The following is a 14,618-nucleotide window of genomic DNA, read 5'->3' as shown; positions in this document are numbered from 1 at the left end:
AGAAATATACAAATATAATCAAATATAGACATATATGGTAGAAATATAATACATATTAAAATGTATAATTATGTATTAATATTAGAAATCTATATCACAATATAGAATTATTTATTAGAAATGTATAATATATGAAAAGATATAATTATATGTTAGAAATAAACTATAATTAGAATATGGAATTGATAATAGAAATATACAAATATATTAGAATATGAAATTACATATCAGAAATATATTAGAATATATAAGCATATTTCTAAATATATATTAGAAACATATTAGAATATAGAATTATGCACTTAATATATAAATTAGCATATAACCATTTCCCAAAAATAATGTTGAGTTGGATTCCAATGACCTTCAGTTTGAAAATGTTCTAATTAAAATACAAAAATAATTTTTTATTCCTCCCATCCTAATTTGGTTTTGCATCATTAAGATTTCTAAATATGCTTTGAAAATGTGAGATCTAGTAAATATGATAGAAAAAAATAAAAGTTCAATGCTTGTGGCCACTAATAATTCAGTAAGGGTCAACTTAATGTGACTTCTTTATAAACCTTGGCACTGTTTGTTTGTTTTTTTCCATACAGTTTTATAATCCAGGAGGCTTTCCATCACCGCCAAACAACCCATTTCATGGAGTAAGAATTTATTCAGTTATTCTTATTTCAAAGTGTTTGTTGTACTTAATTAAATATACTAAAACCACAGAAAGGAAATCCATTTTGCTGGGCAGTTGTACCACAAGTCCTTCACGTCTCTCACACCTGGGTCACCCTAGATGTAAAGGGATCCTCCACAGATAAATAAAAAACAACCATTTTAATCTTCCTCATTAGATCCTCTCCTGGAGACTTGTTGGTGTATGTGTGTATGTGAAGGGGAATGATCATTGGAAGAAAGTGACCCAAAGCCATTCTCTTTATCAGAGGATGGGTACCGGCACCTTTGGTTTTACCAGTAAAATGATACTCCACTGCTATTTCTGATTCCTGTCAAGGATTCAGAAACCACCAGACAGTCCAAGGCCATTACACTCATGACACACAGAAATTTGTTGCACTCTGACCATCAGCTGATAATAAATTAAGTCAATGCTGATGTCGTTAGAGGCATCTACATGGCACAGAGAATAGAGCACCAGACTAGGAGTCAGAAAGACTAGAATTGAAATCCTGCCTCCTGTGCAACCTTAGGCAAGTCACTTAACCTGTGTCAGCTCCAGTTTTCCTCATCTATTAAATGAGACAAATAACATCCACTTCACCTGGTGACTGTGAGGATCAAATAGGACAACAAATAGGAGTGAAGTGATTTTTAAACATTTTTATTATCCAATTTATGGATGGGAAAACTGAGGTCAAAAGATGATGACTTGCTACTGACTCCAAGTTCTTCATTCTTCTAGATCATTCTGACTCCCTTTAAAAAAGTGAAAAGTGCTATTCAAATAATAATTTACAGTATGATTTAAAGTTAGTTAGCCTATGTTTTGATTCTTAAAACACCCTTGTGAGGTAGGTAATTAGGTACTGTTACTTCATTTTAGTTATTCAATTTACCAAACTTTTGTGCTCAAGAAATGCTTGGTAACTTGAATAATTAAAAATGATCAAATAATTAAAATAATTAAAAAGCACATCACAAAAGCAATGTGACTTGGAGTCAGGAAAACCTAAATTCCAGTTCCACCTCTGCCACATATGTACTGTATGATCTTGGGGAAATCTCAGCATCCCAGGGAACTAGTCAACTCTTGTAAACCTCAAATTTCCTTAGACTTATAAATGTTGGAAATTTTTAAACCTCAAATTTCCTTAGACTTATAAATGTTGGAAATTTCACCATTGGGATATTTCATACTTGGAAAATTTGAGGTTTACACTCTAGCAGCATAAGTGGTCAAAAAGATGCCAGTCTGCTTTGATAGAGGGAGGTTTCTCACCTGGAGTGCCCTAAGCCAATGAAAGCACAGGCCCAGTCCCCATCCTTATAAATGTTAGGCATGGTCATGGGAGATGGACCAATGAAGCCAGTCCTTATCGGCCAAAGACTTTGTGCAGCTCAATGAGGATGGATTGTTGGACAGTGGAAGATAGTTTAAGCTCAAGTAATCCAAGAACATAAAAGTTATTGATGCCTGATGTGACGGCTCACCCCTAAGTGCACAGCTCGGGGGAGCTCATTGGCATTGGGCCTGACATTAGGGGGATCCAAGATCAAATCATTTCCTAGCTGTGTGACTCTGGACAAGTCACTTAACCCTGTTTGCTTCCATTTTCCTCATTTGAAAAATAAACTGGAGAAAGAAATGGAGCACCACTCACTGCAGTATCTTTGCCAAGAAAATCCTAAATGGAGTCATGAAGAACTGTAGAATAAGCAGGGTCAGAAAGGTGATGGTGATTCTCTTTGGCCTCACTGAATATCTCTCAGTTGAGTTAACCTTGTTTTGTCCATTTCAGCGAATGCCTCCAGGGTATGGACGTCCACCAGTCAGCAATGAGGAAGGAGGGGTAAGTAGAATTTTAGCCATAGACCATCACTGGGGCCAATGTTCCCCTTCTGTTTGGGGTTCCTACAAAGAAAGCCACTCCACAGCCCATGAATCTATCCAAGCAACATCAGCCTTTGTGCCCAAGGAAATCAGAGGGTAGAGAAGGGGAAATCTAGCTAGGAAGCTAAAAGCAACTAACCATCATCTCTCTCCATTTTGTTCGCTTAATCTTTACCTGTGAGAGAACTCTAAGAGCATCCAAAATGTACTTTCTTCATCTAGCAACACTGGAAACAGGAAAAAGGGACCCGAGATAGCTTGGAACACGGCTTTCTGAATGAGGAGGTCATCTCATCCTCATTTAACAAATGAGGAAACTGAGGCCCAGGAAGGCTGCATCATTTGTCCCAAGTGACACATTGAATGAATGACAAAAGTGAAAATTAGACTCCAGACTCCTGAGCACAGGCCTGTCCTAGTGTTACAGACTCCTTGTCCAATGTCCTGATTTTATGGAGCGGGAGGCCCACACTGACGTCATCAGCATTGACATTAACAAGTGAGGGGCAGCTGGGCAGCTCAGTGGATGGAGAGCCAGACCTAGAGATGGGAGGTCCTGGGTTCAACTCTGGACTCAGACACTTCCCAGCTGTGTGACCCTGGGCAAGTCACTTGACCCCCATTGCCTAGCCCTTACCACTCTTCTGCCTTGGAAACAATACACAGTATTGATTTCATTCTTCTTCCAATGGGGTGCCTGTCAAAGAACGAGTGGCATTAGAATCCTCTAAGCTGTGCTGGTTTGTGGTTCTTATGCGAGTCCATTGCAGCTTAGAGGTGGATGGAGGATGATGCTAACAAAGGCAAACTGTGGACAGAGAGAGAGGTGGATGGATGAGAAGGTTGGGAGACAACAGCTACTTGGATAGATAAGTGATAGATACATGGATGGATGGGAGATGATAGATGATAGATGGATAAACAAGAGGGAGAGGGAGAAAGAGGAGAAGGCAGCAAGTTCTTTCTAGAAATGCCATGAAAAATAGAAGAGAGGAGCTCTATTAAATGCAAGCTAGTCTCCAGTGCCAGCTGTTCCACCTGCCATCTTTGTGGGAAACCATTTCATTGCTCTGAGCTTCAGTTTCCTCATCTTTAAAATGAGTATGGGGGGCAGCTGGTGGCACAATGGATTGATAGCCAGACCTAGAGACAGGAGGTCCTAGGTTCAAATCTTCCCTCAGATATTTCCTAGCTGGGTGGCCCTGGCCAAGTCACTTGACCCCCATTGTCTAGTCCTTGCCACTCTTCTGCCTTGTAATCAATACACAGTATTGATTGATTCCAAGATGGAAGGTAAGGGTTTAAAAAATGGGGATGGTGACACATACCCTACCTCCCTCACAGGGCTTTAGAATTGGCAAAGTGCAATGTCAGTGCTGTTATAAGGGGAATGGACCCTTACTGATTAGTGGTATTAGTAATACCAATAATTGTCCTTTGGGTGCACAGGCTATTGAGGTGACAGGCAAAACCTTAAAGTACCCCAGAAAGTCTCAAGTCACTTCTATAAACCTCACATCTTACTACACTCCATTCTTAACCAAGCAAATGACTCCTACATTGCAAGTATCATTACATTGCAAACTATTTTGATCACAGTTGTGTTTAACCAAGAATTCTTCCTTCAGAGTGATGGTAAGAAGACCCTATCAGAAACAGCAAGGTGGTGTAATGGATAAAATATTAGGCCTGAGTTCAAATCCACTCTCAGACACTTGAGGAAAATAAAAGCAGCCCCTTTCCAGGTTTGCTGTGCAGGTCAAATGACAACAATTTTGTAAAATTGTCGAGAGCATTGGAGAAAGTATAGAGATTCTAGCTAGGACTTTATTTTTTATTATGATTATTATTGCTGTTGGTGTTGTCATAGCAGAAAAGCCTCAGGGTATAGTTGGACCAGATTGGAAAATCTTCGGGGTATTCCTGGCTCCAATCCCTAATTCCCTCTGTGACCTTAGATATGGAGTCTCACCTGCATGGCTCTTATGTTTTAAAATGAGAACAAGAATACACTCTCTTTACCCCTAAGAAGTTTCTACAGTAATCAATATGCTAGTGCTGTTACTATGGATACAGGGCATCCTCTGAGAATTGCATCTGGCCTCTTCTGGATTAGATGAACTCCAAGATCCTTCTAGCTCTCATATTTTGAGTTTCTGATTCCATATTCCCTGCTGAAAGCACGGTTACATTAACACCAACAAATGTGATCACCAAGGTCTAGTTGTTTTTTTTAAACCCTGACCTTCTGTCTTAGAACCAATACTATGTATTGATTCCAAGGCAGAAGGGTGGTAAGGTCTAGGCAATTGGGGTCAAGTGACTTGCCCAAGGTCACATAGCTGGGAAGTGTCTGAGGGCAGATTTGAACCTAGGACCTCCCGTCTCTAGGCCTCGCTCTCAATCCACTGAGCCACCCAGCTGCCCACACCAAGGTCCAGTCTTAAGCAATTTTAGTAGAGGGGGCAGCTGTCCATGTTGGGACTGGAGGGTCTCAGGTAGGTTCTTATTACAAGAATCCTACACCCATCCATGCTCATCAGTGCATAGAATTCCTCCAACAGGAGACAATCAGAAGTAAGACTTAAAAAGCAAACTTCCTGAGCAAAGAGAACAATTGAGAAATGAGTCCTGACAATGTGAATAATGATCAGCTCCTTCCCTCACTCAAGGTTTGCTGGGGGTGTAGCCTGAAAGAGATGGGAGAATGCTGGGAGAGAGAGAGAAGAAACCCAAAGGTAGTCTGAGGATGCTCGAAGGCAAATTCTGCCTCCTTTGCAATTCCGCTTGGGATGGGCCTTAACATGGCTAGTGGCCTATGGAGGAAGATGTTTTAAGCAATCCAAACGGCTTGGCCAACTGGCTTTTTCTGAATTCCTGCCAAGTTTGGAAGCTTTTAGGGGGATTTTGGTCCAGATTTGTGGTTTCATGGCTACTCCAGAATTCCTGAGCCTATCACTGCTCTGGCATAAAGAACTTGAAAGTGAGGAAATTCCTTCTATTGATGCAGGTCTTGAACCTAGAGCACAGAGAAGTGAAGTGATTTACCCAGGTTTACACAGCCAGAGACAAAACTTGAATCCAGCTCTTGCTGGCTTTAGGGATGACTCATTAGTCGCTACCCAAAACTTACATAGTTTAAGAAAAGAGATTATGAATCATGTAACCATGGAAGAATTTTCTCAATTAATCAATAAAATTTTAAAAAAGAAGAGATTCTTCTTGAGAGCATTAATCAATGTGATTATCAATGTAATAATCATGTTATAATATAATAATGTAATAATTAATGTAATACGTGATCAATGGGATTCCTGCTTCACATTGGAAATTCCCAAAGAAACATCAATGAGCAACAAAAAGCAATGACTGATTGACTTCTTTTTTCTCCCTACAGAATCCTTATTTTGGCTATTTTGGATATCATGGATTTGGAGGGCGACCCCCATATTATTCAGAAGAGATGTTTGAACAAGACTTTGAGAAGCCCAAAGAGGAAGATCCCCCCAAAGTAGAGAGTACCACCGCAGCCCCTCCAACGAACTCCACGGTTCCTGAGACCAATTCAACTCAAGCAACTGTCCCTGTCTCAGGAGGGAGTCAAGGTGGAAATGAGACCAGCACAACAGGGAATGAAGCTGAAGTGCAGAACCCTGGGATCAACTTGGCTCCTGCTGTTAATGTCTCTGGCCAAGACGGACCAGGAAGTCAGGTTCCCCCTGGCCCATATCAGCCAACTATTCTTGAAAACTCTCCAAATCCTAATTTAAGAGGCTTTCCCATAAGCAGACAATGGAGTCAAACAAGCTTCCCTGTAGGACCTAGACTGATGGGCCCTTTTTATAGAAATTATCCCAATCAAAGGAGCTACCAATGGCCCAGTTTAGCTTATGTAAGCAAGCAAATAGTTCGCCCAGGAAACACAGCTTACCAAAAAGTTTATCCTTACATTTCTAAGAGCAATTCTCCTAATCATGTATCTAATCCAGCAAATAACAGAAAAAAACCCCAGGGTCCAACCAAACAACCTGAAGAAATAAATGGTGGGTTAGCAGGTCCCAAGCTTGGCACTGCCCATAAAGAGGAGCAGATTCAAAACCCCAAAGAGAATTCAGTAACCCAGAGAGAAAGAATAACCTTTCCTACAAGGGATCCAACCAGCACCTGGAGAAACTCACAAGGTTATGAAACCAACAAATCAAATTATAAATTAACTCCTCCACAGGGCAGCCCTTCAGTACCAAGTGTCAATTCTGTTGACCAGCCTGAAAATTATTACCCCAGGGTAGATTCCAGGAGATTCCCAGCTAGTATTCAAGCATCAAATTTTCCCAAAGGAATAGTTTCAGAACCAAGAAAAGGTCCCTCTGACTCTGAAATTAATCCACCAGAAATAAAACATGGAACCCACCAGACTGATGAAGGTCCATATCCTCCAAAAGAATCCTTTTTTCTGAGAAGCAATACATGGAATCTCCAAAAAGGATCTCCAATTTTTGAGGATGAACCTACAAAACAGGAAGGATCTTTACTCTATCCAGCCCTTGGAGCAAGAGAAAATGTTCCCTACCCTGAATACGTGCCCTATGATCCCCAGAGGAGCTCTCTTTATGCCAGAGGTAATATGTGGGATGAAGGAGATGAGTTTCCTGGCACTTTCAGACCAGCAGGTCAACCAGGAAATCCATTGCACTCCCTGAATTCTCCTTCAGGTCAGAGACATCGGTCAACTGACAATGAAGAGGATCCAATTGACCCAACGGGTGATGAGTTTTACCGGGGACCTGATGCAGGGGGTAAGGAATCCAACTTCAAAGGAAGTCAAGTTAGGTACCGTGAAAGATACCCATATGCCCCCAGTCATCCATCCAAGCCAAAGGAATACCCCCAACATTCCACAGATAATTTAGAAAGACAAAGAAATCCGTCTTATGGTGAATATTATCCCTGGCACTTTCCACCTTACAATTTTGCTCCTCCTCTAACACCACCAAGAGAAAACAGTGGTTATTATTATCCTCCTAACGCCTTGGAACAAGAAGAGAGTACACCATCTCCATCTTGGGGGTCATGGGACCAAAAGAATTATGTCCCAGCAAAAAAGGGAAGAATACCATATTATAATAGATATTTCTGGGATCAAGCCACCAATTTACACAAATCTGCAGCAAGTGCCCTGGAGCAGAGAGAACATCAACCCTATTCCAGTAGTTTTCCAGCTGGGCTTAGAGGAAGCCTAACATACCAAGAAGCAGAGAATCTGAACTATGACAGTGTACACAATAACAGGATAAATACTCCTGAAAAAGGACAGTTTCCTGTCACTGACTCTGTGATTCAAAACAACCTGATATATCAAGGCGAAGTATATTCATATCCCTCAGCCAGCCAAAGAAGTCCCTGCTGTGCTGGTGAATCCCCAGAGCCCAGAGAAAGCCCTCTCATTTCCCTCGATTACTCTCCACCCTTTGGTCTTGTTTCAGGAGATGATGGAGAAAGAAATCCCCCAACTACGGAGGGCATCCACATGAAGCATGCGAGGCACATCATCTACTCCACAGACATCCAACCCAACCAAAGAAATAGTTCAGAGAAAAATCTATCTGAGAAAGGAGCAAATCCAGACCCTTTCAGGGCTGACACAGCCATGTTGAAAAAAAGCTCACCTTGTTCTAAAAGGAGCCCAGCAGGCCAGACAGAAAGCGTGCCTTTTTCTGAAGCTGACTCCCTCCAAGCAAACATGCCCTGCCGCAAAAGTAACCTTAGAGGAGAAGGGAACAATGTTCTTGCAAAAATCTTGGGAGTCAACCAGTTCAATGCAAGAACCAGTAACCTTATCCCTGAGGAACTCGAGGCTCCTGAAGAAAATCTCGGGCCAGAAAATATCCAAAGTGAAGGGGGAGGAAGTGAGGGTCGTGTGAAACAGAAAGGAGTGCCTAATATCCAGAAGGTGCCATGCCTCCACTCTAAACTAAAGGACCACCTCCTTTCCAGCACAGGTGCTCCACTTGGCAAGAGGAGACCAGGCCTGTCCACTGGAGAGCCAGTCATGGTCTCTGCCCAGCCCAGCAGCACATTGACTGGATTGACAGCTAGGGAGCAGCTTAGTGGTACAAATATCGACCCACTCGTTGCCTCAGAGCCACCTCTTTCTTTTCCATCTCTTTCAATCCCAAAGAATGCAGAGTTTCAGGACTGCCTGCTGCTCCACAGCTAGGGAAGATAATTGGCACCTTAGAGCAGTAGTTCCCAAACTAAATTTTGCATCACCAGGATCAAAATCTATCTTGTGACCAACTCCCACCAGACACCCAACATTTCCTAGTCACAGCAGCTTTGGTGGTGTTAGGGAAAATCCTTCACAGAAGTCCAGGATGTGAGTTATCCAGGAATAGCTGGATCTTGTACTCACGCAGCAAATTGCAGGGGCACAACTGGCCATGAAGGCTTACAGAGGCCCATCTTACCTGTCCTAAATACTCTTTGCTTGCTTTGCCCATTTCTGTGAAGAAGCAACATTTGCAAAACAGTTCGCTTTTGCAAGAATTGGAAGCCTAAGGACTCTCCATTTGATTGTGGAACTCTCCACTCAATCTAGTCTGATCTGTGTGCTTTTCACTTTTTTTTTTAATTTGGGTCTTTGTTGGAATGTTTCCCTAGTTCTCTCTAATTTAAGGTTCTCTTTGTGGCATGAGAAACAATGTGGCATGGTAGACAGAGAGTTGGTCTTGAAGCCAGGAAGGCCTAGAACCAAGTTGTGCCCCTCATTTATCCAGGATCTATGACCCTGGGCAAGTTAACTTTTCAGTGCTCTCTAGACAATTCTTTAGGGCTATAAATTGCAGAGAAGGTGCAAACCTCCATTCATGGAAAGAATTTCCTCACCCAGGAGTTCCTTATGCAAATAAAATCATAGGTTCAGTCCCTCTCCCTAACCCTTGAGCATGCTCTTTCCCCCTATCTCCCTATTTCTTGACTCATCTGAAATTTTCCTCTTCTATCTCTCTCAAATTTTCTTTCTTCCCTTTCCAGTTTCCCCCCATCTTTCTTCCTTTGTATCATGATTTTCATAGTTCTTTCTACCTTAATACTGACTTCCTTCTTTAACCCTATGGCCTGCCCTTTTTTTAGCTTTTCTTCTCCCAGCCTTCTATTCATTCACTACATTCTGTCCTTTTACCACTCCATTGAAACCAAAAAGAAGGTTCAACGGCTGAGATGGCGATGCAGCAAAGCACTGTGGAGTGCTTAGGGCGTGTTGGAGCACAAAAGACAACACGGCCATCCAATGCAGCTGAGGAAGTCTCCAGGTGTAACGATTTTTTGTGCCACTGGACCCAGGCTTCCAACGCCAAGTGGGACTGTCTCTGTGCATTGACTTTTCCACTTAAATCTCCTTCACGCACAAGTGTCTTTGTGCATACTCATCTACATCACAGATGAAAGCGCACAAAGACAATCGTCATCCTCGGTTACCGAGAGACTACTACTACTACTACATCTCTCTCCACTATAACTCCATTCTTCTTCTCCACTCATTCCTTTCCCGAGTGCCTCACCTCTGCATGTTTCATTGATTTTTTAGAATCTCCTCTTCTTTCCCAATTTTTCCCCCTGCTCAATTACTGCTATCCGGATATTCAATGGCCCCAAATAAACCAGGATAGTTATCCAGTGACGGCTGGATCTTGTACTCACATGGAAAATTTCAGAAGCACAGCAGGCCAAGCAGGCTTAGAGAAGCCCATCTTACCTGTCCTAAAAACTCTTTTGCTTGTATTAATTTTCCATTTCTGTGAAGAGGCGACATTTGCAAAACAGTTTGCTTTTACAGAAAATGGAAGTTTGAGTGTGGAATTCTCCACTTGGTCTATGAGTACATTTCAGGAAAAATGAGACACTGAACTTCTGGTTTTCCTTTCAGTTTTGTGATACCATCTTTAAGGTAGACCCTTGAAAGAAGATGTCCTGGAGAGTGGTGGAGGGAAAATAGGCTTGCTCCAAAACTAGCCTTTCTTTCTTCCTGAGAGGAGAGGAGCTGGGCGATTCCAAAGGAGCTCTCTAGAGGCAAGGCTTAGTTAGGAGAGGAGATGAAGGATGGAAGAGGTGGCCACTTTGGGACCAAGTGTCTTGTCCCAGACTTCAGAGATGTCTTCCTCTCCAAGTGACTCACTCACACTCTCCAGGATTCTGGAGCACACATTTTGGGAAACACTGTCTGAGATCAATCAGATAATGCCTTGTCACAGATAAAAGGCTCTGTGGGAATCAGATTATGATACTAGGAACATTAAGGATAGCCTCTCTTTGCATAGAACAGTCATTCCCAGGCACACTGTCTTATTCTGCTGGTTATGTAGTATAAAAATGTGATGTCCACTAGACGTCACTATATAATTTTATTTTGATATTATGGATTTTGAGATTAATGGCACTTTGAACCATGGAAAAGATCCGTCTTGCCTAAAAGGACAATGGAAACACGTGAATTACTCAAGAGCAAGTGTTATCTGAGTTACGGAATTGTTTCCATTTTAAATATGATTCTGAGAAAGCTAGTCATCAGAAGAAAAACCAACTCACTGCATACATTTCTCTGGCAAGCTCGGGATTTTGTAAAGCACTTAGTACAGTGCCTGTTATGGTCGGTGCTTAATAAATGCTTATTCCTCCTCTGCCTCTATTAAGAGTGTAGTATTAGATTCATGAGAGATTAGAAAATGCCATGTTATCCTGGAAATGTCAATGTTTCTACCTTTGTATTTGTACAGCACTAGAATTGTAACATCTTTGGGGGCAGGGATTTTGTCTTGTATTTTTTTATACCTATATCACCATACACATAGTAGGTGCTTAATAAATATTGGTTAGTTAACTGATTTGATTGACAATCTTCTTTCAAACCACCTGATGTTCTGTTCCTCCTTTTGGTGAAAATTGCCAGTGTTCAAAGGAATCTGGGAGACTGAATGAACCATCATATTCTCTGAATCTCTGTATGTTACACCACTGAGTCTGGTCTTTTTATCACCAGAGGAACAGAAAGACTAAAGAGTCTTGACTTTGGAGGGTAGAAGACCTGGGTTCAAATCACTTCTGTTTCTTAATATGAGCCTCAGATTTCTCCACTGTAAACTGGTGGAACTAACTGATTTTTTTTTTTAACCCTTACTTTCTACCTTAGTCATACTGTGTATTGGTTCCAAGGCAGAAAGAGTTAGGTAATGGGGGTTAAGTGACTTGCCCAGGGTCACTCAGCTAGGAAGGATATGAGGCCAGATTTGAACTTGGGACCTCCTGTCTCCAGATCTGGCTCTCAATTCACTGAGCCACCCAGCTGCCCCCAAACCAGCTGATTTTTAGGGACCCTTAAGGGTGAAAGGTATGCTAATAAACGCTAGTAAATTTTCCTTTAAGGGAGCAAAAATATGCTCAACAAAGTTATTTACTTTGTGTTATTAGCATTTTCTAAATTGCTTTCTTAATTCTAAAACCAACAAAATAATGACAGCTCTGATTTGTAGCTTTTGACCAATTTCTGATATGTAAATGCTTTTAAAAAAAACTGAAAATTCAATGAACATGGCAAGTGAGTCCCTATGAGTTGCCTCCAGCATTCCCATTCCAGCTCTACAGATATGCTCCTAATATTTATTCTTTGGTAACTAGGTGGTGTAGCAAATAGAGCAGGAAGACCTGAGTTCAAATACGGCCTCAGACATTTCCTAGCTTTTTAACCCTGGGCAAATCACTTCACCCAGTTTGCCTCAGTTTCCCCATTTGTAAAGTGAGCTGGAGAAGAAAATAGCAAACCACTCCCATGTCTTTGCCAAGAAAACCCCAAATGGGGTCATGAAGAGTCAGACACAATGGAAACACCTGAACAAGAGTTATTCTCGAGGAGCACCCTGCCCTGCTTTAATTGTTACATATCACCAAGAACTCCCCCAAAATGCTTTCCTTCACTTTTTCTTTTCTTTTCTCAGCATTTCTTTACCAAGTGATATTTTTAAATCTCTTATTATAAATATGTTCATTCCATTATTTTTACTTCAGAAAAATGCAACCAAGAGAGAAGCCAGGCAAGTTGCTATAGATGTACATATAGTTAGAAAATGGGATCCTATTCATCTTTTTCTTCCTTTATTGATGCCTTTTGGTTTTTTACTCCATTGTCTATTCCCCAATATGCCCACCACCACTAACACTCTTCAATCTTCCCTTGGAACCAAGAAAAATAGTTTGGTAACACAGCCACCACATCTGAGGGCATATGAGGGTTCCACACCCAAAACTCTCGCTTCCCCCATCTGTACCCAGAGGAAGGAAATCTATTTCATCTCTTCTCAGTGACCAAGATTAGTCACTGCCATTAATCTGAGTCTGACTAACTCTCAGGGTTCTTTTTGTTTATACTATGGGGAATAGTCATACTGATCTCTGAAGTAAACTGAAAAAAAGGTCTTTCCATACTTCTTTCAAGAATATATGAAAAAGCACTATAGGGGTGTTTTTCTGTCTTTGCATTTTGGGTTTGAATTCCTCCCTAGAGCAAGTCATTTCACTCCACCATCCACCTCATAGAGTTATCTTAGGAAAGTATTCTGTGCACTTTAAAATGCATTGTAGAGGGTAGTTGGGTGGTTCAGTGGATAGAGAGCCAGGCCTAGAGATGGGAGGTCCTGGGTTCAAATCTGACCTCAGACATTTCCCAGCTGGGTGACCCTGGGCAAGTCACTTGACCCCTACTGCCTAGCCCTTACCACTCTTCTGCCTTGGAACCAACATGTAGTGTTGATCACTACGTAGTATTGATTCCAAGGCAGAAGCTAAAGGTTAAAAAAAAGAAAGTCTTGCCAACTGTGCCTTTCCTGCTCTGCCTTCATGTGCCTTCCCTTGCTGATGATCTCCAATTTATCCCATATGTTTCTTGCCTGTACTTAGTTGTTTGCATGTTGCCTCCCCACTAGACTGTGAGCTCACTGTGAACAGGGACTGTTTTGTTACTACAGAGTAGGTGCCTAATAAATGCTTATTGGTTGTCGGAAGGCTTGACTCTGCTCCCAAGATGGGAACCATGGCAGGGTGGAGAGAACTTGATAGGCTCATTTATAGACTATTTCTGTTGCTGAGTATCTCAGGATTCCCTACCTCTGGCAGGAGGTACTATAGTACGACAGACTTTACTACTAAAACCAGTGATATGATGATCCAGGAAAATTTTGAGGGATTTATGAAAAAGTATGCTCTCCACCTCCAGAGAAAGAACTGTTAGAATAGAGATGCAGAAAAAAAAAGATATGATTGTTTATTTGGGTGTATGATTTTTGGTTTTGGTTTTATAAGAATATTTACTTACAAAAATAAATAATATGGAAATTGGTTTTTACATGATAATACATGTGCAACCCAGAAAAAAAAAGAAAAAAAAGTTCCTGCTGCCCCAAACTGGTTAACCTTGGCTTTTAGATCCAAGTTCATCTCTGGAGACCAGAAAAGGAGAAAGAAATAGCAACTTGACTAATAATGGCCCTGCTCCTTCCTTTTTTACAAGGCCACAAAGGTTTCATGGTGACTCAGGTCAACTGCCACAGCTGACAACCATCAGAAAGCAAACTTGAAGGGGCAATGACAAACTATGATTTATTTCACAATGAGATTCCTTTTTTTTTTTGCCTTAGATATTGAGTATGGAAGCTCCTTAAATTCTTCTCCTCTTTCTAATATTCAGAAATCACTGCATTTTTATTTTTTTCTCAACGTATAAGTTTGTTACCAACAAGACCAAGAAAGCATCATTAGTTTGTATTACTAAAGGATGCCTTAGCAGAGAGAAGGGAATGACCCTCGCCTTCATCAGAGGCTGGGTCTTTTGCCAAACAGTCTATCACTAGGCTCACTGATGGTAGATTTCACCTCATAGATGCCAGGGCTTTCTTTACTAGTACCAGATTTTTCTTTATTGATGAAAGATTATCCTTTATTGCATTCAAAGGGTTCCAAGCTCAGCTCAAATACCATCTCCTCATCAGGCCTTTTGTGATCATCTCAG

The 14,618-nt window shown here is 41.3% G+C and overlaps 1 protein-coding gene across 1 annotated transcript; it reads left to right on the top strand.

Moving 5' to 3' along the window:
* Positions 1-5,978: 5,978 nt before the first annotated feature.
* On the top strand, positions 5,979-13,397 carry ENAM (enamelin). Its single transcript, XM_056803382.1, has one exon. It carries the CDS (start codon positions 6,030-6,032, stop codon positions 8,781-8,783), a length of 2,754 nt encoding a protein of 917 aa, XP_056659360.1. The 5' UTR covers positions 5,979-6,029; the 3' UTR covers positions 8,784-13,397.
* The last annotated feature ends 1,221 nt before the right edge of the window (positions 13,398-14,618 follow it).

The sequence above is a fragment of the Monodelphis domestica genome, chromosome 6 (genome assembly GCF_027887165.1).
Source record: "Monodelphis domestica isolate mMonDom1 chromosome 6, mMonDom1.pri, whole genome shotgun sequence".
Classification (NCBI taxonomy): domain Eukaryota; kingdom Metazoa; phylum Chordata; class Mammalia; order Didelphimorphia; family Didelphidae; genus Monodelphis; species Monodelphis domestica.
This window is presented reverse-complemented; position numbering and strand designations above follow the sequence as displayed.